General features: G+C 43.8%; 4 protein-coding genes across 4 annotated transcripts; 3 read left to right on the forward strand and 1 right to left on the reverse strand.

The window, feature by feature from the left end:
• The first annotated feature begins 50 nt into the window (after positions 1 to 50).
• Positions 51 to 1,349, forward strand: LOC6496435. Its single transcript, XM_001960875.4, has 3 exons — positions 51 to 96; positions 169 to 901; positions 990 to 1,349. Exons 2-3 carry the CDS (start codon positions 230 to 232, stop codon positions 1,095 to 1,097), a joined length of 780 nt encoding a protein of 259 aa, XP_001960911.2. The 5' UTR covers positions 51 to 96; positions 169 to 229; the 3' UTR covers positions 1,098 to 1,349.
• A 710-nt stretch (positions 1,350 to 2,059) lies between these two features.
• On the reverse strand, positions 2,060 to 4,102 carry LOC6494127 (NADP-dependent malic enzyme). The gene has a single exon (XM_001960876.4). It carries the CDS (start codon positions 3,969 to 3,971, stop codon positions 2,112 to 2,114), a length of 1,860 nt encoding a protein of 619 aa, XP_001960912.1. The 5' UTR covers positions 3,972 to 4,102; the 3' UTR covers positions 2,060 to 2,111.
• A 7,801-nt stretch (positions 4,103 to 11,903) lies between these two features.
• On the forward strand, positions 11,904 to 13,683 carry LOC6496437. The gene is made up of 3 exons (XM_001960877.4): positions 11,904 to 12,598; positions 12,698 to 12,915; positions 13,542 to 13,683. Exons 1-3 carry the CDS (start codon positions 11,989 to 11,991, stop codon positions 13,647 to 13,649), a joined length of 936 nt encoding a protein of 311 aa, XP_001960913.2. The 5' UTR covers positions 11,904 to 11,988; the 3' UTR covers positions 13,650 to 13,683.
• A 1,079-nt stretch (positions 13,684 to 14,762) lies between these two features.
• Positions 14,763 to 16,436, forward strand: LOC6496438 (protein mono-ADP-ribosyltransferase Parp16). Its single transcript, XM_001960878.4, has one exon. The coding sequence runs from the start codon at positions 15,105 to 15,107 to the stop codon at positions 16,215 to 16,217; it is 1,113 nt and encodes a 370-aa protein (XP_001960914.1). The 5' UTR covers positions 14,763 to 15,104; the 3' UTR covers positions 16,218 to 16,436.
• The last annotated feature ends 11,074 nt before the right edge of the window (positions 16,437 to 27,510 follow it).

Genomic DNA, 27,510 nt, shown 5'->3' on the forward strand with positions numbered 1-27,510 from the left:
GATAACAAGAGAGAGCTACTAGAATTTTTGTTATCAAAAAGCAACTTATAGATACTCTTTTCAAAGGAAAAGAAAGGCTGATTTATGGCTCAAGTGGTAAGTAAAAAATGTATTTTATTACTCAATCATATTATTTTGAAACATCATAGATTTCTTTAAAAATTATAGATCATCCTCTAGTTAATATACCTTTAGTTTTTAGAGAACAAAAACATAAACTGTTCTTCAAATGAAACCTTACCCCAGAACAAATGTGATTAGTACTTTCAAAGCCGCTGAGCAAAGAGCAGCTTACGAATTGATTCAAATTTCTATTATTGCTAAAAAAATGACACTTCAGTGGAAATTATTGCCATTTATTTTCTATGGCTTTGTGGTCGGTGAGGGTTATTTTCGATATCACCGGAGTGTAGGATATTCCCCGGAACTGATCAGTGATTTGCGAGAGTTTGGCAAGCTAATTCCCAGTGTCACCATCGATGAGCTCGTCGCCGAGCACATGATTACGGATTCCGGCTTTCGCAAGGCAATTAAATTTTTGCGCAGCTCAGATTTCAAGAGGTTCCAGCATCACACCGAGTCTCTGCCCGAGGTAGTGGATCTGATTAATTTTGTTCATCTCAATGACACGGTAGCCGGAGCTAGAAGAAACCACTGGCGCCACGCAGACCGATACCGCCGATGGGCAGAGGAGATTGTTGTGGTGCTTCTGGACGACAACACTTTGGGCTTGGAGAACTTGAGCTCTTTCACCAGCTTTGTGCAAGACGTGCTCGGCCACTTGCCCCGAGATCGATTTGTGGCATTAATAAAAGAGAAGCGTCAAAAGAGTGCAATTTTTGCCAAGTTTTATGAGGCCTTGAAAAGTCCAGAATTCAAAACAAAGGTGGAGGCTGCCTGGGTAAGCAAGGATGCATATTTCAAGGACAATAAATCTCTAAACTCTAATTGAAATGTGTCCTTAACTCCCTTTAACCCTTCGATTTCAGAACACAGTGAATGTGCAGGGCGTCATACGAGAGCTGTCTGGACATGGAATTAATTCCCAGGACTTGAAAACCATTGGCTTCGAAGTTCTCTCCTGGGGTCCAGCGTAGTGGGAGCCGTTTTTGTCATTGTAATCCAATAAACTCAGGTGTTTTCAGAGAGAGAGACTGCCAGAAGGAGCTCGGTATTCGAGTGTCGGAGTGGCTTTTTGGCCTTACTTGTAGGCAATGGCCCCTCAAAATATGTGGCTAATGAAAATTCCAGTTACGATCCATTCATGCCAAAATTCCAACCGATAAAAGATAGCCGGAAAATGCAATAAACAAAAAATGAAGAGCAAAATAAAACAACTAAGCAAATAATTCAATGTGACAAAGGGAGAACCGGCCGACGGGTTGCCGGGTTGCATTTCATTTGTCGCATTGATAAATGGAATGGAATATCATGTTTTCGCTCAGACGCACACCTGTCAAAGCCAGGCCCATACCAACACACCAACACACACATGTATATGTACGGTGGACACCCACGCACCCCATCTACACCCCCAAAACACTATCAAACACTCATGCAATTTAATTTGTCTGCATTTTTGTTGTGGCTGTTGTTCCTACCATTTTATGGTGGTTGTTTCAATTATTTTATTGTTGTATAGCTATAGTTTCGAATGCAGTCACAAGAGAGTTTCCAACCAGTCAAAAGTACACAGAAAAAAATGACATCCTTTTGTTTACTTCTTTTCTGACTAAAAGCTAAGAACTTGACAGGTACTTGACAGGGAAAAGCGCCATACAATCTCTATTTTAACTAATCTTTTACCTAGGAATTGTATTACTTTTTCTCACAGTGGTGAAGTGACTCACGAACACCCATACCTGCCACACACACACGCTCGCAACACAGCATGAGTTGACACATGAAAATTGCATGCAATTAATTGCCCGCTGGCGTACTTGTACTCCGACTTTGGTTCGAACCGAAATCAATATGCAGACCGGCCCAACAACTGTTATTAGACATGATATGCCATGCAATTTGCCCCCACCTCTGGACCCACTAATCATGCTCTTAGTCCTAGTTTAGTTGTAGTTTAATAACGGTTCCATGGTAGATAAGTACAGGTCCTAAATGTTAAGCTTGTAGTAATTCTGCGATTCCGAAGTCTCAATGTGTCGGTCCTGCATGCAGTAGACGTCGGCGATTTCCTGCCGATACTCAGTGTCGTAACGACTCTTTTTAATAAACTCCATAGGGTTCTCCGGCTGGGGCCACAACGTGGCCAATCCACGGCGGTAGGCGAAGCTGAACACGGCCTCAGCAATCTGAAGGCTGATGCATTCGATCTTCCTCATGGGCGGGAAGACATTCCGCATTTTTAGGTCGCAGGGCCATACCAGACTGGCCAGCCGGTCGGCGGCCACGCAGAACAGCTCGTCCGGAACGCTTGTTAGCCCAGCCAGGATGATGCCACTGCTTATCCCGGCCAGCAGATATTTGGTGGTGCAGAAGCCTGGCTGGTACCATTTGTTGGCGTACTTGAGACGCGGCAGCGGTGACCCGGCGATGAACGTGCATCGCCCCTTGGTGTACGCGAAGGCGTCCTCGGCGGAGCACTCCGACAGGCAGGTGGGTCGCGACATGGCGAAAATGATCGGGTGCTGGGTACTGCGCTCCATTGCCCTCAGAACATCGGGGGTGAAGCTCTTGGGCAGCCCGCTGCCACCCACCAGCACATTCGGCTTCAGGAAGTCAATAATCTCCACCAAGGAAGTCAGTTGAGGTCCGGGAAGGGAGAATTCCGCCAGTTCCTCCGGAATGTGCACCCTGTCGTCCACAATCAAGCCATCTGCATCGCAGAACCAGACTCTCGCATGAGCCTTCACATCATTGTAGCCCTCGCGCTTGAACAAGGCGATGCACAGACGAGCCATTCCAATATTGATGGCGTCTGTCCCGAAGAAGAGGAACACGTTTTTGAAGAAGGGTGCCCGAACCGATCGATTCGAGGCAATCACCCCGGAGACAGCACAAGCGGCCAGGCACTGCAAATCGGCATCCACGAGGCAGCAGCGATCGCGGAAGTGCTCCAGCTGCTTCAGGGCGCACTTGGATTCGAAGTCCTTGGTTAAAATCAAAGTTCGGGCTCCGTATTGGCCGAGAACCGCTATGGTGAACTCTTCGAACAATTGCTCACAGATTTCTGGGGGGTATCGGCGTTCCCTTAAACCAGCATAGGTTGTATTATTCAGCAGTTCCTCATTGTTGCAACCCATATCCAGGAACACACTCAAGCAGTGGGACGGACTTATCCCACCGAAGACCACGTTCTCGTGCATTTTGCAGAACAATATGGGCATTATATTAACTCCCAAGTCGCCGAGACTAAGAACCGATGCCCCATTGCTAACCATGATGCATCGAACCATTCTATACGGCCAATTGGCCACCATCTGGTGGACATGACCAAGGTCCTTTACGGTGATGAACAGACCCTGGCCATAGTTGAAGACGAGGCTGTGGAAGCTCACCAGGCGCTCACTGAGCGTGGAATCCACCATGGGAAGGTATTTGTCCGGATCACTTAGGAGGATCCTGTAGAAAAGTCGCCTATTGGTCCGCATCAAGTGGCTGAGAAACGAATATCTTTGAACTTCACTTATTAGAAAAGTATCCATGGCTATCTGGCATGCCTTGACCTGTTCATCAATGGTTCGTATGGCAACTGGCAGGAGTCCGTGGAGGCAGAGCGCTCGCCGCTCCTTCAGCGAAAAGGCCAGACCCTGGTTGCTCAGAGAACTGCCCAGCAGATGTCTACCCGAAATCCTACTGCGCGGCACCGACGTGTCCGTTCGCCAAAAGCTGTCCATGTGGCGTGGCATAGTGTCCAGGATACGATTCCTTTCCGAATCGCTCTCGCACTTTTGTTCGTCCTCCTCCTTTTTCTTTCTTTCGGCGGTGATCCTGCTCGTCCTGGCTAAATGCATGATGGTGTCCTTGTGGCTGCACTTCAACAATGTCGTGGATTTGGAAATGTGTGTTTATATGGATGTGTGTGTGTTGTTGCTGACTGCACCAGACCTGAACCTATATTGACAATGATAAGGACGCCTGCTTAGCATCCTGTTTTCATTTGCCTGCACTGTAAGGGGAAAACAATAACACCTGGGAAAGCCTCACATATTTGATTATAGAATTATACAACTTTTTCGTCAGTGTCTCCACCGCATTAGGTGTCCCTTTCATTGCCCCACCGCATACTCCGCCGCAACTATGGCACATCCATCCGTCCCACCGGGCATTATGCAAATTGGGTTGCGCACTTTGCGGCGACCTCAAACTCGCAGTGACATCCTAAAATGTCGCCACTTCCGCTACGAATCTAGCTACCACTCCCACTCCCGCTGCTCTGGAGCTGAACAAGTTTGTCAGAATTTTGATGCAAAATATCAACAATGACGAGGGGCGGAGAGCGGAAACATCAAAAGCCCAAGACCTCGCCCAAGACTTGGCCGCACCTTTTATGCTAAATACGCGGCGACAGACGACAGACGAGAACACAGCCATTTGTGGCAAGCACAAGTGCACTTGGCCAGCGGAATCTTAAGTGGAAATGGCAACCGAGTAATATTTTGGGCGAAAACCCGAAGGGGCAGGATGGCGGCATCCTCGATGAGCATTAAAAAACAAAAGGGAACGAATGGTCCGACCGTAAGCGGCTTAATTTCCTGGGTCCTCTCCAGTCTGTGGGAGTCTGCGTCTGGACTTTTCCCACTGCCACCCATCTCGTCTTACACATTCCGATAAGACTAACTGAGGGAAACAAAATTTAAATACAGCACAAAAATTCCATAACTAATTGGAACTGGAAGTGAACAATACACACTAGAGTACAAGACGGGATACCAGGGTCTCGAGTCCAGAGTTCCAACCTTTCGGAATCCAATTATCTACTGAGATGCACAAAACTAGTGGTGTGGTGGGTGGTGGGTGAGTGGGTGGATTGGTTTTGGTGTTGCTGGATATATTATGACCGGAGTCTCGGCCTGGTGGTTGAGTGCTGAATGTATCTCAAGTTCATAATGAAATCAATTTTCAATCAATCGTACGAAAAGCAAAGTATGACTCACAGGAAAAATATATCCATGAGGTCAAGAGTTAAATAAACAAAAATTTCATATATTAGAAAGGCAATAAAGTGGTTTAAAAAATAAATATTCGTGTTTGATATATCTGGGATTTATTGGATACTAGCAGTACCCTGCCACGTTTCGCTGTGGCCAATTGTTGTTGCACGCATAAAAAATAAGTCAAACAAAAAAGAATAATTTCTGCTTTGATGACAACTTTATAGTCATCATTTGGCATGCGCTCTAAAGCACTCTTAAACAACCTGACCAACGCATGATGTTCATGAAGCAGACACTGCAAGTCTTGAAGAATTGCTCGCTTCATTCCTGCATTGATCCCTAGGCGTCGATCAAGTTGTTCTTCCATGTTGCCCATGAAATATATTTGTAAAAATTTATTCTGTGTATCTTCGAAAGGTAGTAATGATCCAATTCGATGGTGAATCTGTCCTTGTATCTACAAAATAAAAACCAGATTCTTTAACTACATTCTATGTAAGTACAAAAATAAATACCTTAAATGTCGGATTAAAACCTCCTTCTTCGATAATGTCTGCCCCAAATGACGTCATTTGGAAACAACTATTGTATTTTCGAGTATTTGCAAGAAAGTGGCGTGATTCTTGTGTTTCGCCGCAAAGCAATGAATACAATGGCTCTTGTGGCGGAGTCAACACTGGCAATTTCACTTTACCATTAACGCAGCATAATCCAGGCGTTTCTCCGGAAAACTTTAATGCACCACAATACTCGCAAACAACGTCCATTTGCCCAATGCAAACGCTAGGATGCAAGCTGTAATCATTGCTGCAATCGTATCGAAACGCAGCTCGATTCAAATCAGCTAAATATCTGCGTCGCAAATTGAAATCTATTTGAGAAGCACGAAGTCGAGCCATACTATTGCGGCGCTGTTCACGTGCAATTTCTCGTTCTTCTTCAGTCCTTTCATATGCAATATTTTGTATTGTTCTTGCATTACGGCTTTGTCGGGAAAGATTCGACCGTCTTGGTCGCGGCATTATTAATTAAACTTCACTTCACTTCAATCCACTTGTTAATTATTTATTTAATAGAAATAGTTTTAATATTGATTTCAGCGCAACACAATCTTTTTGGTTCGTTGTTAAATTTGAGAGCCTGACTATGAATTTGACCTCGTTTGTAACTGACATTTTGACATTTTCTTCTTAGCTGTCTGCCTAAATAAAAAAGTATGGGCCAGGGAGGAAAGGGAGGAACGCTGTCGAACGGGACAAAAAGTATCCTATGTCCTTCTCCTGGCTCTAAGCTACCTCCCTACCAATTTTCACTCAAATCTGTTCTTCCGTTCTTGATTTATAAAATGTGTAACATAAAACACGATGTTCTTTTATATATATAGATGGTTTATAAAATATGGAAGCCTTTTTTTTTTAATTTTTCAGTGTAAATAGTATCAGGCTGGCTGTGTTTTTCTCATTTTCTCCAGGGAAGACTTTTTCTCTTGTTTTGTTTCACATCGATTCGCTTTGGTTTGGATCCTTGCTGGTCCCTCCTGCCGGCTGCTTGGTCCTAGCCTCTGGGTCCTTGGCCAGTTGGACATTTGCACTTTTTTCACATTTGCAGTTTACTCTGCTGACTCTCTTTTTTTTTACCTTCGCTTTCTGGCCACGGATGTGCTACAAATTGAATTTCTGCCGCGGGACACATTAAGCGATCGCCTGCCTATGGCCTTTGGCATTTGGAACATAAAAATTTATGCGCTTCGAAAAGGATCGAAATGGAACGGAGGTGCTGCAGGTGCCATCCTACCATCCTGCCGACCATACCACCTTTCCCCCCGTGATTTTCCCATGACCCTACTTGCCCCGTTTCTCCCCATTTTCCCAGCACAAAGAATGTTTATGCGTCGTTTATACAGAACAATTTGAATATTTTATGGACAAAATTCGATTTCGGCTCCCTCTCGTCCAGTACGTGCACTAAAAAAGTTTTGCATATGGAAATTGATTTCCTTTGACCAGAGGACACACATACCTACATACATACTACATGGACATGCGGTATGGGAAAAGTTTTTTGGAAAGTGTGTGAGCTGTCCGAGTGTTTTTGGCCATTCACACGCACGCTTAGGCAACGGCAATGGGCAATGGCCAGGAGTCTGGTCATTTCGATGCTTGACTATTCCGGCAGTTGTCAAACACAAAAAACTGACGGCGAGAGGGCAAACAAAAAAGAAGTAAAGTAATTTGCACCTCTCCGGTTAGACGTTTATGTTTTATTTTTTATAAAAAAAAAGCGAAAAACCTGGCCATTTATATGCGTCACGTGACACTCTGGCTGTCGTTCAAGCCCACAGGCCACATTACGCATACGCTACGTGGTCCAGGCATCTTATTATCAAATATAGCGCTAGGAAGGGCTTTTTTGGCCATGACCAGGCCACAAATCAAATGAAATAAACTCCATATGGATTTAGACACATTTCCAATAAAGGCTAAAATATTTGAATGGCTAATGCAGAGAGGCGTGTGACATAAAAAAGTGGTCGGCCCTTGGGAAATAGTTGCAGTTTATCAAATATTTTGCATCGCGTGTCGTGGCTCTGCTGCAGTTTGGAATTTTTATTGAAATTCTGTGCTCTTTGGACGTTTAATGAAATTGTCACACTATTTCACAATTTTTGGCATTAACTATTTGGATAATTTATAGCCCCAATGGGTTACGGGATGAAGTTGAAGTTGGAGTTGGGGCAGCATGGGGCGGGATTTGGAGTGGGACGGGAGTGTGTACATGAGAAATTGGAATGCTCCTGGCGGAACTCAAATAAATGTCACATGACTGTCGCTGGTGTTGCTGTTTGCTTTTGTGCCCGAGGCTTGCACAAAACGGCTCAAAGTGAAAAGTCTTAAATAAAAAATTTATAAGCTTAATAAAAGCGTTGCAGCAAACGCGATAGGGAAGCTGGCTAAGGCTCCACTGTCGATGCCTTGTTGTGCCACGTATTTATATATGTGTTTGTATATAGTGTACATATTGCGAGCACACACGACAAACTTTCAAATCGGGAGCTACGTGCGTCAAAGCCAAAAAGCCCCAACTTTATATCGCGCTCCCCTCCACTTTTACTTTGGCAACTTCAAAAGACTTTTAGCTTATTTTTTAAGTCGCCTTTTTCGTTGGTGTGTTTGATGCTTCTGCCATTCTGCTATTGCAGCTGCTTTTTCTATTTCATTTTATTTAATTTTATTTTTCTTTTGGCCAAGTTTTGTATTGCCTCTGGTGTCGTTGCCTATTTAACCGGAATGTGTGAGCTTGTGTGCTTTATTTAGTTTATTTGGCCGAATCGTTTTTGGCCCAAAGAGTCGGAAACATGGCATAAATATCTAAAAACCGAGTGCAGCCGTCCACAGGCGGACATTCTGAATTATGTAATTAACTTGTTGCACGCTTGCAAAATGGAAGAGCAAAAACTATTCGCAATCTGGACAAAACTAATCGCATGTATCCGGCAAATAATTCCGCCGCAAACGGACCCGTATTAGTGGCGAATTAAAGGAGCCATAAACACGAAATCAGCGCATGCGAAACGCTCCCAAGGAGCCAAGTCCGCATAAAAATTGTTAACGGAAGCGAAAATTAATTAAGCCACAGGCCAAGGGCAAAGCACGCACTGCCACGCGATATGACAAAAGGTGGAGGAGGCGGGTGGTGGTGGCCCAGTTTGGGTGGAAAATCGGGAAGAAAATCTGGACGGCTGGACGGCTATGGGAGGCTGTGCTCGTTCTGCAAAAATATTGAACTCCTGCGAGAGACCGTAACGCGCTTTTAGACGTGCTCAAATATTTGCCAAACGTGTCAAAAGCGCTGGAACACTCACCGTCAGGACGATGGATCCTTCTCCGCCCCTAAAACACCATCCCGCCACTTGACAGACCGCCTGCCACCAATTGATTGAAGGTTGAGCAGGCCGGAGCAGTCGGGGCCAGTCGGGAAAACGACCTGTGTGTAAGGACATAATTTCTGTTTTTGTTATGGTTTATTGACATCCTGCGAAATCAAAGCCAAAACCCAAAATTGATTGACAACTGACGGGGACAAGTCGGAGAGGTTAAAGTGCAAATCCATGGATCTGACCTTCTATAAATGGATCTTAGGTGGATAAAACAACAATACAGAAAGTCCAAGAAGAGATTGCTTTTTTACGTGGGCTGTTCTGTCTATTTAAATTATAAAAAGAAAAAAATATTTGGAGATGTTCTTAATCCTTGATCTCTTCAGGACTTGCTACTTGTTATTCAGTTAATTAAACAGGACTTGAAATTTATTTATCCTTGAAATGATTGCCTGAAAGAAGTCCCCTAATAAAATAAAGTCATTCGAAAATGCTTTAATTACCGAAATCAAAGTGGTAAAGGGAGAAAACATTAAGTGCGAAACAGATTACAAGCCCAAAGCAGCAAGGAGTGGGGTAAGCAGCTGAATCTGGCTAGAAGGAAGTTTTTGGGGACAGGCCCTGGCCTGGGCCGCCTGGCAAGGAATCGGGCCTAGACAAGTTAATTTATGGCAGTCAATGAACCATCCCAGATACTACAGGCACCGTCTGCTGATGCCACAACTCAAAGTGCTCCCTGCAGCCCCGCCCCATCAAGCCGTCCTGCAATCCCTGCAATCGGATTGGCTTCCCCCTTCAGAACTGCTCCCATTTCTTGGCGCGCTCGTTTTTTTGTTTTCCTGCGATGCGGCTGTTTGTGCGAAAACTTTTGCTAATTTGCGGTAATGTTAATGCTGAACTTTGCACAAAATTAGTCAAGTTCTTGGCGCGGCTCGAGTCGGCGCTGCGCTGCGGATTAAGCGCCATGTTACGCCAAAAGTGTTAAGTTGGAAATAAATGTTGACACTTGCGGTAAAATGGAGCTCTTATGCCGCAACATAAACAAAAGGCGCTTGGCCAAGTAAAATCACTTTAGGCCAGGAGTGGGGTTGTAGCGAGAAAGGGGTTATGGCCAGGCAGCATGAAATTAACCCGCGAGTTGTGTGTTCAAACTGAATCCTCTCGAAAGTATGCAGCCCGTCGTCTGGCTTCCCAGTTCCTCGGGTCCACCATCCAGGTTTCAGGCTTCAAGTCCCAGGTCCCAGGTGCGTGTGTACCGCTGACTTGGCCGGACTGCAGTTAATTAAGTCGCAAGGCAACTTTGGCGCCAACGCCACCTTTGTAGGAATACTCGTTCTATAGTACCTTTATGGCAGCTGAGGTATGCCAGGACCTCGCTGAAGTATTCTGCTGTGGCGAAATTAATTTATAAGTTCGGTCCGTTCTAAGGTCACTGGAAGAAAATGAAAAGATGTTAGAATAGTATGAGGTAAGACGGTTTTATTCTTTAGGAAGAGAGTGCTAAAGATTGCCATACAATAAAGCTGTCATTAGTTTCTCTATCAAATATAAACCCTTTAAATCCCCATTTTTCCTTAAAGTGTAGAATAACATTCCCGACCAATTGTTTACGGCTCAAAACCGACACCGGCAAAGTTTACACCCTCAAAACTTTACGCCCCAAATTTATAAAGTGTCATACGTTATAGCCCCAGCCATAACCTGAACCTGAAACCGAGGCTCTCCCTGGGTCGCCCTGGTCTAGGCCAAATTTTAATCAAGTTGGGGCTTAGTCAAATAATTTATGTAAAAAATTGGCCCGCAACTAAAGTTCTGTCGGCCTGCTGACGTTGACAACGATACAATTATTGGTTTGTAGGCAGAACAATTTACAAGCTATATGGGGATGTATGGGCTGTATGGTCTGTAGGCTGTGGGCTGTGGGCTTGTAATAAATCAAACCAAGTGAATAAATCATATCTGAACGGAGAACGGAGAGCACACGGGCACAAACATGCAGGGAATATAAGTACATATCACTGTGGAGAGTGTCACAGTTGACACATGCGAAAGTGAACGGCAAACGGCGAACGGCGACGACGACATGAAATAATGACATGAAAATTGACAATTTTATTCCTACTTAACTTGCTGAATGAGCAAATGAATATATCAACTGTGCGGGTATGAGTGCCTATTTGAGTGTGTATGTGTTTAAGTGTGCTGGTGTGAGTATGGAGACATGTATGCATGTACATATTTTATGCACAGTTTGACAAGCGAGCGAGCTGGAAACGAGAAATCAGACCTCAATGAACGCCTGAACGGCTGAGTGACTGAATGACACATACAGTGACTAACCGAGTGACATTCCAGCCAGCTGTCAAAGTGTGAATATCATACTCACACACACCCGGAACACACCCATGTCCACCCCTAGGGGGCGGTGTGGTGTTTTCTTTGATTTGAATTTGCATTTGGCGGAAATGCAGTTGGCCGGCAGGAAACCCGTCTCTATTCGAATAATTTACGAGGCAAGACCGCGGCTGTGGGCCAAAGTCATGTTTTATGGCTCAATCGAAGCTATTGATAAGCGATATAAATCATTATTTTATACACTAGGGCTCCCAGATCCACTAAGAGAAAAAATTTGATACAATTTCAAGGGAATATGGAGGTTTTCTGATATCTAATGAGAAAGGATTTTTCATAAAGCCTTAAAGGAGTATAAAACTATACCATTTGAAGCTCTAGGTTTTAAATATTTTATTTAAAATTATAATTAAATTCTAGTTATGACATATTCTTCCCTAAGTGTGCACCCACGAGTTCATACCCCACACCCACAGTTCAGTGTGTTTCTGTTGAATCAACGCGACTGATTAAATTAAATAATCGCCCGGAAAAAACGATTGCGAGAGTCTCCAAAGTAGTCTCCACAAGCCGCAGACAAAAAAGACCGTGAGATGTGTTAGCCAGAAGTCCGGAATCTGTAGAGGAGATCACATCGCCGCTGCCATGAACCACCTCCACCTCCTGGTTTTTGTGATTTTCTGTGCCGTTGGCATTGCTCCTTCAGTGGGTCGTCCCAAGAGCGAGGAAATAGTGATGGTAGAGGATATAATTCGAACGAATAGTGGCAAATCGGAGGATAGTAGCGTTGCCCTGGTCACTCTCAGTGAATCGGCCAGCGAGGAGAGCGACGAAAGCGGTCAGGCCAATGGTTCCGATGACCTGATCTTCCCTACACGAAAAAGTCCAAGTAAGAACGAGGACAAAGCCCACATAGACTTGTCGTCCGTCGGGGAGCCCAAAGTGGAGGAACTGCCAAAAGACCTGACTCCGGCGAATCAATCCATCGATCTGAGTGCCTTTGTGGCGCTAATTCCCGTGCAGGAGGTCCAGTCCATAGCGGCCCATTATTACCACCACGACGCGGAGGTTCAGAGGGCGTATGCGTTCCTCTCCAGCAGCTATTTTTCGGACATCAAACGGCAGATTTTGCAGCTGCCAGAGGTTGTGGCGTTTATGCGGTACCTCAATGCCACTGGTTTTGATGTCCTCAAGGTAGTCCAGTCTCTGGCGGATGCGGCGCAGCCAGGAGTACTGGATTTGGCAGCGTCCAACGGTGCGTATACGTGATTCCGTATATCTGGCCTCAATTTTTGGGGTGTAAATGGAAAGGCCGCCTTTTTTCGAGACTCTATGCTAGATTTTTGCCCTCCAGAAGCGACCACATCGAAAGCCAATGAAGATGGCAGCAGCACCACCACGCGGGAACCACTCAACGGCCTGCATGGCCTTGTGGACAGTATCCTAGACATCTTGCCGCAGGACCAACTTCTGGCCACCTTTTTCGACAAAACCGAGAGCGACAAACAATTCGCAGCATTTGTTGACAGCATAGGCAACCCGAAATTTGCCAAAATTCTGATCGGTCTTCAGGTGAGTTTGGAAAGCCAGCAACCATTCCCCCATGTGGTAATTGTATTTCAGTTTTGGGGACACGCTTTGTTTGCCACAAGTCCCCAATTCCCCAACTCTCTATCCCGATGTATACCAATGCGTATGTATGTTGGAAATTGTTTAAAAAATTCCATTTGAAATGGCCGTCTTTGAGACGCTGGCTGCGCCATAATAATTTCCCACCGAGACGTGAGAAAAATTTTCGATTGCTTTATTGAGTTTCTTTTTGGAGAAAAGGTTCAGGTTAAAAGTGGGCAACTTTTATATGCGATTCCGTATACAAATCAACTTCCGTTGATGCTTCAGAATTTTCAAGTGCCATGGCGTTTTTCTTTCTTTTTATATTTTTTTTCTGGGTGCTTTTTATTTTTCCTTGGCATCGGTCTTGGTCTCGGCCCCAGCACCGGCATCGGCCTTCTAATTGGCAATTGAGCTGGCCTACGTGAGGTACATATTTATGAAATCAAATCGCCAGCCAGCAGGCAATTTATATTTATTTTCTCCCAGTCCCGAACTCATATATATTTATCAGCAATTCGATGGAGTGTGTTTTTGTGATAATTGATTTCGCCGCACTGATTCCGTTCCAATCTTGCCATTTTCAGACGTCGCTGCCACTGCGAAATCTTCTATTTGTTCTGCACAACAATAGTATCTACGTGGAACGCATTGTGGAGTCACTGAAGTCCTACTTTTTCCTGTCTAATTTCTAGATTAGTTTCTAATAAAATGTGTTCTGTAATAACATATCTGTTGTTTTTCTTTATAATTAGTTTAATATTTTCCTCTGGCACGATTTAAAATTCCAACCCTATATGGGCTATAATATCTTTAAGATTCTTTTTATAACTTCCTATCAGTGGTGTCTGATTTAACCAGAAACAAAAAAATCAATGGAAAGAGGAATTATTTAGCAGGGGGGAGGACACTCCGGGGAATTGACATTGCCAAAAGAAACTTGGGCATATTAATAACATTTTCTACAGAACGCCGGCGAAAAAAGAGGGTTAAATGACGTCAAAAGTTTATCTACGAAAAAAGTTGCCACGGCTGTTGGTGCTGATTTATGCCGCCGAATGCCAGGAGACGCCGCCACTCCTGCCACCTCCCGGCGCAACGCAACAGTTGCAACTCTCTTAATGTCGGCGTTTATTTGAATAAACTCCAACTTTGATTTCACAGGCAGCGAGCACGGCAAAAAGTTGCAAACTTTTTCGGTTAACTGATTTCCACACAGACCTACACCTGCAGCCTCCCATTTGGCCCAAACGCAAAAACACACAAAAAAAAAATAATATAAGGCGGGAAACAAAAAAAAATTATTTTGCTCTCGCGCCCCCCAGGAGACTCATAATTTAGCGGGAGTATATCAATAAATTACGCACACTGCAGCAGGTGGAGAAATCCAGGGATCCGGGAATGTTACTCGGGGGGTTGTTTGCTGCCAGAGATAAAAGTATTGAAAAAGTATCCAATTAACTGCGTAGCTATGATGCAACTTTGACCATTTCATCTCCGTCCCGTGTGCCCCGAGGGGTGGGTGGCTTCAGCTCCGGGGTCTCAGGTTAAGTCACCCTGCTGCTGCAAACACGCTTCCTAACATAAGGTGAACGTCAGCCATCAAGAGGCAGACAGCAGAAAGCAGGCATCAGGCATTCGACATCAGGCTCCATTAATCAATTACAGACCAGCCCAGAGAATCCATCCAACCATAACCCATTCCAGGACCTCACTTGCCAACTGTTACTATGCATGCACTCGAAACAAAAATCAATTTATTGGCCAAGTCTTTTAAATCAGGGATCAGGGGTCAAGGGAATCCTGGCAATATTTTTACAATTATTTTCTTTTATGGAATGTCAGAGTTTGCTGTCACAAAATTTGTATTTTGCGTAAATCGCCGAAAATTCCCAAGGGCCGTACCTTAAGTAGTTACAAATTCTTTTCGTCGAGTGCGTGCCAGGACGAAATCCAATCTCCTGCAACCAGTTCCGGCCAATCATCCGGCCTGCCACCTGTGCGACACACTTCATTCGATTGCCGAAATTGTCGAAGGCTTAGATTGATGCCCGACGGCTTGCCGAAAATTCTGCAAAACCTTTTCAAAATTCAAGTCTCTAGAGGGATTTCAGATCCACGTCGCTTCAGATCCGCACTCACATCCCAAAATGACGCTGCTAACCTATCCGCCATCCTTGGGGTTAAGTCGTCCCAAAAGTAGTGCCCATTCGCGCACAAATCACTCCACGAAGCGGATCAGTTGGCGGCGATTGATGTCGGTGCTGCCCAGCTCGATTGTCCTGCCGCTGGGATGTGCCCCACTGGCGAAAGCACCACTCGACTTGAAGAGCCTCTATTTGGTCCAGAGACGCCTCCAAGAAGACCTGCTGGGCTGCGAGGCTCTCTGGATCATGTTTGTGGCTGCCGCTCTAAGCTATCGCTACAAGTCACGCCTGCGGCCGTTTCCGAGGAGTTGCCTGAGCATCGATCATCTCTGCCATGTCCTGGCTGATGTGCCCAGGCTGGAGATGCTTCACCAGCAGTTCCTGCTCTCCGACTACCAGTCCTGTACGCCGAATGTGGTGCGCCTGCTGTCGGATGTCTTGGTGGATCAGGCCGATCGGGTGTCCTTGACCTCACTGCGTCCCAGTGAATTCGAGGACTTGTATAATCACCTGGGAATGCCCCCACCGGACCGCACCCCCACCCAAATCTTCGAGGTGCGAAGCGGGCAAAAGAATCGACGGGCTGCCACCTATAACCTATTGAGCAAACAGAACAAGGACTCGGTCAGACTGGGGTTCTGTGGCTGCCAGCTGGAGAAGCTGTACGCCCTGCTGAACGGTGAGAGCCTCCCGGAGGGTAAGTACCTGGAGCTGACCAGCGATGTGAACGAGGCCCTGGCCCGGAGCAAACCCCAGGCCGGAGTGGGCGGCTCCAAGTGTGGTTCCATACTCCGGTGTGTGGCTGTTGTGGAGTTTGTGTTCCAAGGCAACGCCACAAGTCCGGACAAAAAACATGTCATTGTGAGTGATGCGGATACCATGCAGGTCTCCTACCTGATGATCTATGGCCAGACCTGTGAGGAGCACGAGGCCGAGATGGAACTGATGACCCAGCCGGGTCGAAAGCTAATCAATTGGATTGGCAGCTTCGAACAGGATGCCCTATCCCTGGGCGTCGGCCTGCTGATAGTCTCCTCGATGGCACATTTCGGCAGCAGTTTCTTTCGACTTTTTGCCCGCACTGGGTTTCACATCCTGAAGCGAGGATTGCTGTGACAACTATTATTTGCCGGCCATGTCCATGTCGGTGTCAGTGTCCGGAGTCCGTGCCCATGTCCTGTGACCTTCGACTGTCAAAAGGGATTTTTATTACCGACTTTAGTCTGTTGATATCACAAACTAAAGTCGACAAAAAAAAAATCCTTTTGCCAGTTACTGGCATACAGGCATCAAGTTATGTGCGAAATGAAATCGATCTGTGTTGAAAACATTTTACAAGGATTTGATCTTATTTCTAGGAAGGGCGAATGAGGGCGGTGGTGAAGAGGGGCGGTCCGACAGTGCCCACATAAATAACAACAATTTAGCATTCACAAGTGACGCAGTAAAAATTTATGCGCTCTCGCACATTTTCAATTTTCTGCAATTTTTCTAGCAATTGTGTGAAATTCCTTGCGGCCATTGGGCAACGGCAACAGCAGCACCAGCACCAGACGTTGCATGTGGCAAGGACACAGACAGATTTGTTTGATGGTGTGCGTAAGTGAGCTTTTACACTAAAGGTAAATGTTTTTAATACATTACGGAAATATATTATTTATTTGATAGAAGTTCTTAAAAGTCTTAAGCTTCACCTAAGTCTAGTTTGGCTTTTAACATATTTTTATTAAAATGAAATACTTTTTATCTCAGTGCATAGACTGTAAGCATTATGTGCCGCCGGACACTTTTAGGGCCACACAATTTAGAGACTTGGCCGGGCTAGATTTTCCATTCTTGGTTTTTTTTTCTGGAACGCTTCCTTTTTCAAGGATATTTTTTTTTTGTATGTCATGGAAACCCGCCAACCATGTGGGCTTGTGTGCACTTATGTGTCACTGGCTGGGCTGGATTCGCTTTTTACATATGCTCGTCTGCTCGTTGCTGCTACAAGTTATGCCCGGAATTTCAAAGCTAGCCGGACTCTTGCTGGCCAGCAGCACATTGCTGGCATTTTGAAGCGTTGCTTGTGCGAGGCATTTTTGCAAGCCATATTTCATTGAATTTACATGCCCGTTGCCGATGCCAATGCCAATGCTGACGCCGTTGCTGTTGCTGTTGCCGCCCCTGTTTGTGTTGCAATTACCGTAAACTCTCCGTAGCTCTATCAGCGCTGATTTAGTCCCCTCCAGCCCACCACTTAGCCCTCTGCTCTGCCCAGCCTTCAAACAGTTCGCAGCAACCATTAATAAACGCACACATCAAAGTTGGCATTTGCCACATAAAATTCAATTTAGTGGCAGCGACAGCCAGAAAAAGGACATCCCCCGAGTAAAAAGCTAAGCCGAAAGACACATTAGCATGAGTGCACAGCGAGAAAAAATATATAGTCTTTACATAGTCTTTAAGAGGTTAGGATAATCTAGCTAAGATCAAGGGCACTTTAAGTTCTGAATCGTAAATGTGAAATTTCCAAATCCAATGTGAAATAACTAAAATAATGTCTAATTTCTGTTTAAAAGTGTCTAAAAAGTTTCTATTGGCCTTATGGCAAAATGACGCTTTCTGACATTTCGATTTTATATGAATTTTGTGGAATATTATTTGGCGTAACTTGGCTAATTCTTGTCCTATTGCAAAATGGTATACCTCTCCGATCTTGTATCTTCGAGTAGTATTATTTTCAATGAAAACGTAATTTTACCCGTTTTTCGTAAATTTTTAAAGGGGTAACATCATAATTTTTGCAAAAAAAAATAGTACCAAATTTAATTTTTCCATCTTTTCTATATTTTAATGCAGATCAAAGGCGATTGAAGTTTTAATTCATTTACCATTTTTAAATAAGTTGATAAATTGCCGAGATGTCGGAAAAAAATTACTCCAAAAAGTACCATATTGACCAATTTCTATCTCATCATGTCCTTTTTTTCGTATATTATTTAAAGAAGTTAGGTTTTGATATCATAATTTTTCTCCATGTGCATCAAGGGGTTGGGGGATTGGTAAACAAGCTGGAGTGGAGTGGATAACAGACGAGGGGGAAATAGAAAGTTCACCCACTTAGATCCTGCACTCGAAACTGAAATCAAAATAAATGTCAACGTTGCTGTCACACAAAGCCGAAGCAATTTCTCCCTCTACTTTCTCCTTTCTCAATTTCTCGAAGCTTTTTGGAGCGCTGTTTTTTGTGGGGGAGGGATGAAGTTTTTGACTTCCTTAATGACAGAGTGCGGCGACGGTGGCTTCCCTGCATCAAGATGATGACGATGATAATGATGTTGTCGATCACAATGTGGCAAGGACGTTGATGATGCAATTTCGAGAAATCGGGCGGCTACAAGGAGGCGAGGTGGTGTGATGTACCATCCCATGCCAGGCCCACCACCCATTGTTCGTTTTGTTAATCTAGCAAAATTGATAAGGTGTGAAATTCTTGATTTTATTTTCTTCGTTGTGCGCACCAAAATGTTTTTCTTTCGTCGACCCACGTTTCAGGTTTTCCATTCGTTTTTTGATTTTCCGCCCCCTCCTGGTTATTGTTGGGGTTTTCCGGACCTCACCGTTTTTCTTTTACTTTTTTTCTTTGGACGCCCTTTGATGTTCTTTGATGAGGTGTTTGTTTAGTTTTTCCGACGTTGCGGGCCTTAGTTTTTTTATCCTCGTTTTTTTTTTGATGTTCTGTCAGACTAAACGCAATTTGGATATGATTCACAGGCCAAAACAAGAAGTCGTCGAGCCCAACCTGTCTATCACGCTTTTTTCCATTTACATTTTAAACGAAATTTAATCCAGTTTGCGGCAACAGAGCAACACCTTCTGCCATTGCACGGCTTATCATTTGCTTTGAAATTTAAATAAGCAAGGAAATTGACTTTGCAACGCCAGCAGGATCATAAAGAAAGCGCCGCATAACCGCATCCAGCAGACTATAACAGTAAAGGACACTAGTTTGGGTCCAAAAAATAAAAGGTCTAACTTTGATTTTCTTTTTATAAGCAATTAAGGATAAGAAAAGCCCTAGATAACCTATACCCTTTTCGGAAAAACTCGATTTTCCCCCCCTAGAATATTATCCACATCTGTAAGTGTAGGGATAGGGAATGGCAATCGTTTTTCCAAGCGTTTTTCCATGCGTTTTCCCTGGGCCCGGCTTAATTATTGGCCCGTCAATTGCACAAAGCGAAACGGAAACGGAAACCGAAACAGAAACAGCCACTGAAATGGCTCAAACGCTGGCCAGGCATAAATTGATTTGTACCAACAGGGTCCAAACCAAAAACAAAAAAAAAAAACAGAAAGGACACACACCCAACACTCACAGACAGAAAAAGTGTGTGGTCAGTGATAGTTAAGTGGGTGGGATCTGAACTTCCCGCTGGCGAAATCCAGTTAAAGTGCAACATGCCACACACTTGAAGCTCAGCTCGCATCCTCTTCGCATCACTTTTGGCCAAATTCTCCATTGAATTCAATTCAATGCGATGCGATTCGATTCAATGGTTTCGAGTGGACAGGGTGATTCGGAAACTCACTACTATTTGGGGATTGTTTAATTATTGGAAATTCTCGGTGCGAGCTCAAAGGATGCACTCCCTTCCATGGGCCAAGTGTGTGTTTGGATGGTTGCATTTGACTAATCAGTGCATTAGCAGTATTCGCCATTATGGCCAAATGCAAACTTCAAGTGAATGTTCCCTCAATCAGGTGTCCATATCCATTGCTTAGTGACCACAACATGAAGATGGCCGATAGCAATTAAGATTGCACTTAAAGAAATAAGTTTAAACAAAACCAGATTTCCCTTGAAAATATATTTTATTTCTTAGTTGCTTCTATAGATTATAAGAAAACAAACTTAGCTTTTAAATTGTATTTAGTTTTAGCTAATATTTAATATTCATAATATTTTCCGTGCAGTATGGCTGGAAAGTAGCTGAGTCTGAGGTGAAAAGGCAACCCAAAAACAGGAGATCAAAGTGCCCCTTTGACTCGCTCAAGTGGCCACGCAGATAATGCTCCGCACAAAGGACCCGTGGTCGTGTGATGGACGCCCATCCTAATCGCTTCAACGGCAGCAGGAGCAGTGGCGGCAGGAGCAGGAGCTGCCAATTCAGGACACAACGCAGATTTCTGATTGCGCATACGCAGTGTGGTCGCCACGCTTGGGCTTATCTGCCGCACAGCTTTGCTCCACCAATTGATTTAAAATCCGCCTGATGGCAGCATAATTCGATGTCGGGCGGAGTGTGTGCTAGGGCTGGGGGCTGACATTTTGGCAAATTTCATTTGCGCTGCAAACTCAGTTAGTTGGCAGTGTCGCGTCGTGGAAAGTTTCGCTCTCGTTGCATGTGCGTTAATGCTGGCAGTTAACTTAATTTTGTCACATTTACCCACACATTAAAACAACAGTGGAAGCGACAGCAAATGAGGCAGAGACTGAGCTTGCAGCACCAACTAGTGGCAGCGCCAACATGCAACTCGCAAGACAAACAATGCCACGCAAATAACTGATGGGCGGTGCCCGTGGCAGGTTGAAAAGTCTGCAGCACCGAGCTTGCAATGCACAGAGCTCATCAAAGCAAGTCGCGAGGAAACGTAATTTGTAGTGCACTTAGGAATATTAAAAATATATATTTATAAAATTATTAAAAATGGAATTAAAATTCAAAAAGAATCAAGGTAAAGCCCATTAAAGCCTCTACTCATATGGCTTCTAACATTTTCAATATAATTTCTCATCTTCTCCTATAAAAATCATACATTTTCTTCAAGTGATTACCTTAGTCATGGATGAGGGGTCTGCGGTGTTAAGTGAGTGAGTGATGCATGCCGCAGACGACGCAAGTTGAAGGAAAAATGTTAAATTACGTTGACAACGCCGGGCAGGAAAGTAATGGTTGGGGGCAAGCCTGTTGTGACTGGGTCTTCTATTTACATGCAAGTATGCTAGATGCGTGCTGTTTATTTATGATTGCATTCAGTCTTGCCCCACTCCATTACTCGGTGCTCCCCAGTCACTACTCAACCATTTACTGATGGCATCATCTGCCGACTGCAGCCGTGGCTGCACTTAAAAGCGATTAAATATAAATCAATATAAAAATTTGCATATTGAATGCGCGATTTAGGTTTCAGCTGCATGCCATTCTTTTCAAAGTTTGCAGAGTTAGTTGATCCTTAAAATTGGATATCTTTAATGGCTTTATTTTTTACTTTATAATAAAATATATCCTATAAACTACTTTTTTCAAAATCTATTTCTGTGTGACGGGCAACATGTCATGCCTGCCTCGAATGGTCGCTGAAGCTGTCATCGAGCATGTCAAAAAAAACATTATAATCCATAAATTCCACCAAGCCCCATCCCCAGTCCAATTCCGATCCCAATCCCAATCCCAGTCCCACTTTTCGGTTAACAGAGCCGGCTCATGTGAGCCGCCTCGGGGGTGGCATATTTTTAATGCGTTTATGCTAATCGGGCGGATTTCGATGCGGCCTGCCTTGTTAAATGTGCCAAGGCTGGACGTGTCGGGAGAATCGGATTCGGAATATAGCTAGAGAGATGAGTTCCATTCAGCTGGGAAGGATGAGTTCCGACCCGGCTGTCAACACACACATTTTGCTGATTGCCATGTGCGTTGTCTTCCCCAACGAATTTGCATAAATTGCGTTCAAGTCAAACGCTTTGGGTTTTGCTGGGGAGTATGGGGGATATATCCGAAAGTGATGAGTAAGGAGCAACAAAAACGACGCGTCATCCTCGAGGACCCTCGTCCTCGACAATTACAGTGCCTCAGGTAATTACGTGGCAGGTCTCCTCAAGTGGCCTTCACACTTGCCACACGGCCTCTGCCAAAATTATGCACCGACATTGAAATTGAATGACTCTGCTGAATTTGACATCAAGTTTAAATTACTTTTGGCCAACACACCCACACATACTTTACTATACTATACATATGTACATATATACTCCACGAGAGAGACATACAAAGGACCAAAAGGTATAATCAAGTGGCAACCGAGTGTCAATGGTCAAACAAAATTTTTGCAATCAACGTGGGCGACTACGAGTGGTTGGCTATGCTGCTGCCTGGGCAGAGCAGTGTGTTTGCCCCTTTTCGCCACCGAAAATTTTCAATTATGCGAAATTTGGTTTCTTTTGTTGCCGGCAGCTCCTCTGTGCCGAATTAGGCACGAAAATTCTCAATTGAATTGGCCCTGATAATGACAACTTCATGCATTATGCGTGCCCCGGGCCCCCGGGGGTAACGTGGACATGGAATTCGAACATGGGCGCATACGACCCCTAGACCTCGTCCACTTTTTGAACGACAGCGACAGCCGCTGAGCCACTGAGGCATTCAAAAACTTGACAATTTCGTTCACCGTTCGTCCGCCTGTCAGCCTGTCCGCTTGTCCGTTTGTCCGTCTGTCCGTTCGTGCCCCTGCTACCGCAAATATGCGATTGCCTTGTTCTGGTGCAAATGAATGGACCCCAGATCCGAAAACTGGGTCCAGTCCCCAAAAACCCAGGGCCCCGAGCCCTGAATCAACGAAACGCGGCAGTTTGTGCATTTTTCTTTCTCTCTTTTTTCGAGGCTTGGGAGTGGGAGTAGGAGGCTGGCTCTGGCTCTGCCTCTGCCTGACGTCGCTATGTGGTGCAAATTTTCCCCAAAAATGTACCAAACATTTTGCTATACATGGAGTGCCGGCTGGAGCTGGTCCTCCGCTGCTGCGGGTCCGCCTTTTTACCCTAACCGATGCTGTGCCATGTGTGCAGGCGTTGCTGTTGACGGCTGGATGGCCCAGGATCTTCCCTGTGGCCCGCTCCCTGGAACAAGTGCAAGCCAGAAGGCACACACAACAAAAATAATGTAAGAGGTGTTATCAAATATGCATAAGTTTCTATCAACTATTCTATACTTTAATTGCAAAATATTTTTAAATATAATATAATGAAATATTAATATTATGATTAAGAATCATTGTCATCTTGAAAGGTTTCTTTTAAGAAAATGAAAATCAAAATGTTTTCTTTAAAAGAATATTTATTTGTGGTAAGTTAAAAGAATAATATCTTTATTATTATATTATTTATATAAAAATAAAATGTAACTATTGTATTATTTTTCATAGTGTTTACCCCTTTTGCAAGCATCACTGGTGAGCGGCTGACTTATGCATTCATCCATCCAGTCAGCCGCCAGGATGCCCCAGCGAGCCAGCGAGCGAGTGAACGGGCGAGTGGTGTGTGGTTCGCTTTTAATAAATTCATAAATATTTATGTATGCAAAATTCTGTCCAAAATGCTGCCAGGAAGCGACTGCGACTGCGACTGAGACTGCCAGTGCGGCTGTGGCAGGTCCACCTAGCAATCTATTCAATTTGCCGGGACTCACAGGAGCATCGCAACCCATCGACAGGCAAAAGATCGAACAGAGGACTATGTTCTCTGCACCACATTGAACATCGAAGCGAACTGAACTGAACCACATACACTCGCACACACACTACCATACATACAAGCCCCACTCACACACAGAGAGACACATATTTTGGGGGCAGAAAATGGCGATAGATTGATGCGGCATGTCACAAAAACCGCAACAGCAGGTGAGAAGCTAGGTGGGAAGCATGACATGGCCTAGGCTGAGATATGAGCAATTTCCATATTTTGTGACTGAGCGAGTAAATCATGGTCCTGGTAGAGTTCGGCTCTGTGTGTGCACACTTTTGCCCCAAACTGTAGAGTCGAACTATGCAAAATGGCAAAATGCCTCTTTGGCCAAAGATTACGAGAATGTAACAGGGTTTGAGCCGGGCCTTGTTCCCATCCTCACTACTTAAAATGACAGAGAAAGGAACAAGGATTAAAAATTAAAAATAAAATTGTATTTAAGTTTCAGGATAGAGATTCTTGTAGCACAATATTTATTAAAGGTCAGAAAATAATATATTGTGTCTTTAAGGACGGTCTGTTTTTTTTCTCCGTGCACAGCAACATGTTAATAATATCTTGAGCTACCCTGTCCAGTGAGCAAAAGCAAATGGCCCAGGCCGTTGGACGGGGGAGGTCCTGGAACTGGGAACCCCTGGAAAAATTGAATATTCCCCAGCTCTTCTCCAGTGCAACTGATGTGACATCGGATGAGGATGTGGGATGAAATGGGATGTGGGCGCTGAAGAGGGACGAGGCGTATAAATCACAGCATGCGGCACTCACAGAGAGCACTCCTATTTTAATCTCGTTTTTGAATACTCGTTAACTTGCCTTTTGTTATTTTTTCAGTATTTTCTTTTTTTTTTATTTTCACGCGTATTTGCATACAAATGCGGCACTGAGAGTGCGGGGAGCTTGGCAACTCCGGCAGTGTCGTCGTTTTGCTCACTGCCTACACACTGTTGAAATGATTTAAAATCAATTTATTTTTTTTCTATTATCCCTATGTAAATCATTTTACGACAGACAGACCGATAGACCGACAGAACGGCAGACCAAGACCGAGTGCGAAGAAAGTTTCCATGCAAATAAATCAACTTGATGCGTAGCCATAGAAAAAGCGTAAAGTAGAGCTTGCCAGAAGTAGGAGAAAAAAATCGAGTGAATGATTTTGGAATTATTTACAAATTCGCAAACAAATTTGCACATGACAAGCATGGGTGCGATAAGAGGTGATTTTTTATCGCGCCGGCTTGGAGGGGGATTGTGGCATTAATAAGGCTTGATTTCGAGACTCTTCCCTTGGCTGAATGGATTCGTTTGTAAATTGATTTAAAACGAGAGGGGGTATTCCTTGTAAGGAAATGGCTATCTGTCGGAAACTAAATGAGCTTCTGGAATTCAGATAAATTCAAATCAGTGCCGCCAAATATGATAATGGTTGACATTATGGCATTACCGAGACCCAAACATAACTGACATGACGTCCAGGCTAATGACATTTAAATGAGCACTAAGTTTAAACAGACCAAGCGAAACTCATTAATATTAATGCCCAGAAATTATTCCATTCGGGTCAATGTGTGACAAATGGGCAATCAAATATTTATTTGCCACAGACAAAATGCAAAAAATCACAAATGCAGCACAAATTTTTAATATGTATAACTGCATTTAATAGCCACTGAATATTTATAGAAAAAAATTTTATGAAATAATAACGAAACTGAAATTAAAGGCGTAAAAACAACTAATACTACACTACACAAACCTAAAAAATACAAAAAAATGCACTATAAAACGGCAGGAGCAACTCAATATGAATAACAAATCGTGATGAAATTTACATGGAAATGGCCGCAAAGCACAAACAAATAGAAAACAGCCTGCGAAAATATCAAATTGCATAAATAACTAATTAAATTTAAATTTGCAATTTAATGAGCGCAATTTACGAACGTGCGAAGACTACAAAATGCTTTTTGAGTGTTTTCTGCTCTGGAGGGTGGGGGCTGTACTATGGGCTGTTGCTGTTGCCTGTGGGTTTTCGCCATGGCTCCTATTACACTAATTATGCATAACGGTGAAGGCAAGTTCGAAACAATCCCTATATGGAAGCCCTGTGATCTGTTTGACATTTTTTTTTATTTTATTTCGTAGCGCCACTCGTAGCGAAACTTTCCTTTCAAATAAGTTTTTCTTTGGCGGAAAGTTTGGTGTAATTAAAAATGTTCGCTTTTTATTCAAGATCAGGCTAATTAAAAAGTTTTGACCAGAGCAAAATATGCATGTAGAGGGGATTGAGCGAAAGGTATTTAAAACTTATAAGAAGCTTGCCAAGGTACTTATGGCCAAAGATATGAAAATTCCAGGGTGACAACAAAACAAACAAATAACCCGAGATAGAAATTGTAGACTATACCTTTTGGCCTAGGACGACCTAAACAGGGATAGATGGATGGATGGATGGGCGGGTAAATATCACAGAAACTGCAATTTTCATGAACAAATAGAGGAAGTGGGCGTGAGTGGGCGGAAGTGGAGCATCTTGGATAGAGACAAAAATTAAATAAAAATAGCTGTAAGCCATGAGCCAGCAAACTATACACTTGCCGGGGCTCTCGAGGATTGCTAACCCTCGGAATAGCTAGAAACCCAGGCAATCAGGGGTTGACGACGAGTGGCAACAAGAGCCAAGACAGCACTGCATCATTTCCAAATGAAATAAATCAAAATAGACAAACAAGCAAATAAATAAATAAACAAACAAACAAAGCCAGTGTTGCGAACAAAGGAAGTACAGTGAGGGTTGGCTAGTCCAGACCAAATCCACTCTGAGTCCACCCACAAAACTATTAGTCGGTTTTTAGCTAGAGGAGACTGTCATCCAATCGATTAGCTTTTGGCTAAACAATAAGACAGACTTGAATTGAACCACTTTTATAAAATATGATTGACTCGAATGCATAATACATTTTTAAACTAACTTTTTAGGATTTAATTATTCAAAGCAATTAATCTGTACAGCTAAGTTTAAAGTCCCTTTTTGTATCTCACTTTTCGCCATGATAAAAAGCCGGATAAGATCCCAAAGTATCCCACGGATAGACCCACTCCTCGGGTGTATCTGTAAAGACCAAAAAGTTGAGCATTTTTATGGGCGGCAGCATTATGATAATGAAAGGCAACAAAGAAGCGGCGCCATTGACACTTAAAATTTAATGTGTGGCATTATGTTAAGTACCTGGCTCTGAATGCAACCCTTCGGACTCGGATCGACTCATACTCCGAGGAGGACTGCAGCAGATCCGTGGCACATAAGCATATTAATAACGCCTTCATGCCACAACAAAGCCGAGCGAGCGGTACGGAGCGGAGAGTTGGGTCAAAGTTGGGAGAGATGCTGGGGCAGACGTGGCGCCATGGCGGTTTAATTTAATTAAACAACATCAATCCGTTGTATGCGGACGACCACCTTTGGCCCTCTAATAATATGAGCAAAGTCTACACAGAGAAAAAATACTACAAAGTGTGCTTCAGAAATAACTTACTAAACGTAATTATAAAAGTTTTGATTCTCTTAAAATGAAATAGAATAGAAATCCATTAAAATGTATCTAATGATTATAAAGTATCTATTGTTTATTAAAATTTCTTCCAGTGCCTTTTCCCACCCCCCTTTATTCGCCATCATGTCCCCTTACTTAATGCGAGGGATTTACAACTTTTCCGTAATAATTTTCAATTAAAAAACGCACTTCAACCCCAGCAGCACCAGTGGCAACAACCGAGTTTTGTTACTCATTTTTCGGAGACTGTGACGTGGCACTTGACAAACAAGATTTGCATGTCACACACACACACACACCCTCCCAAACACACACTCACTTACGCACGCTTGAGCATGGTGTTTCTGTCATATTA

This window comes from Drosophila ananassae, chromosome 3L (assembly GCF_017639315.1).
Source record: "Drosophila ananassae strain 14024-0371.13 chromosome 3L, ASM1763931v2, whole genome shotgun sequence".
Taxonomy (NCBI): domain Eukaryota; kingdom Metazoa; phylum Arthropoda; class Insecta; order Diptera; family Drosophilidae; genus Drosophila; species Drosophila ananassae.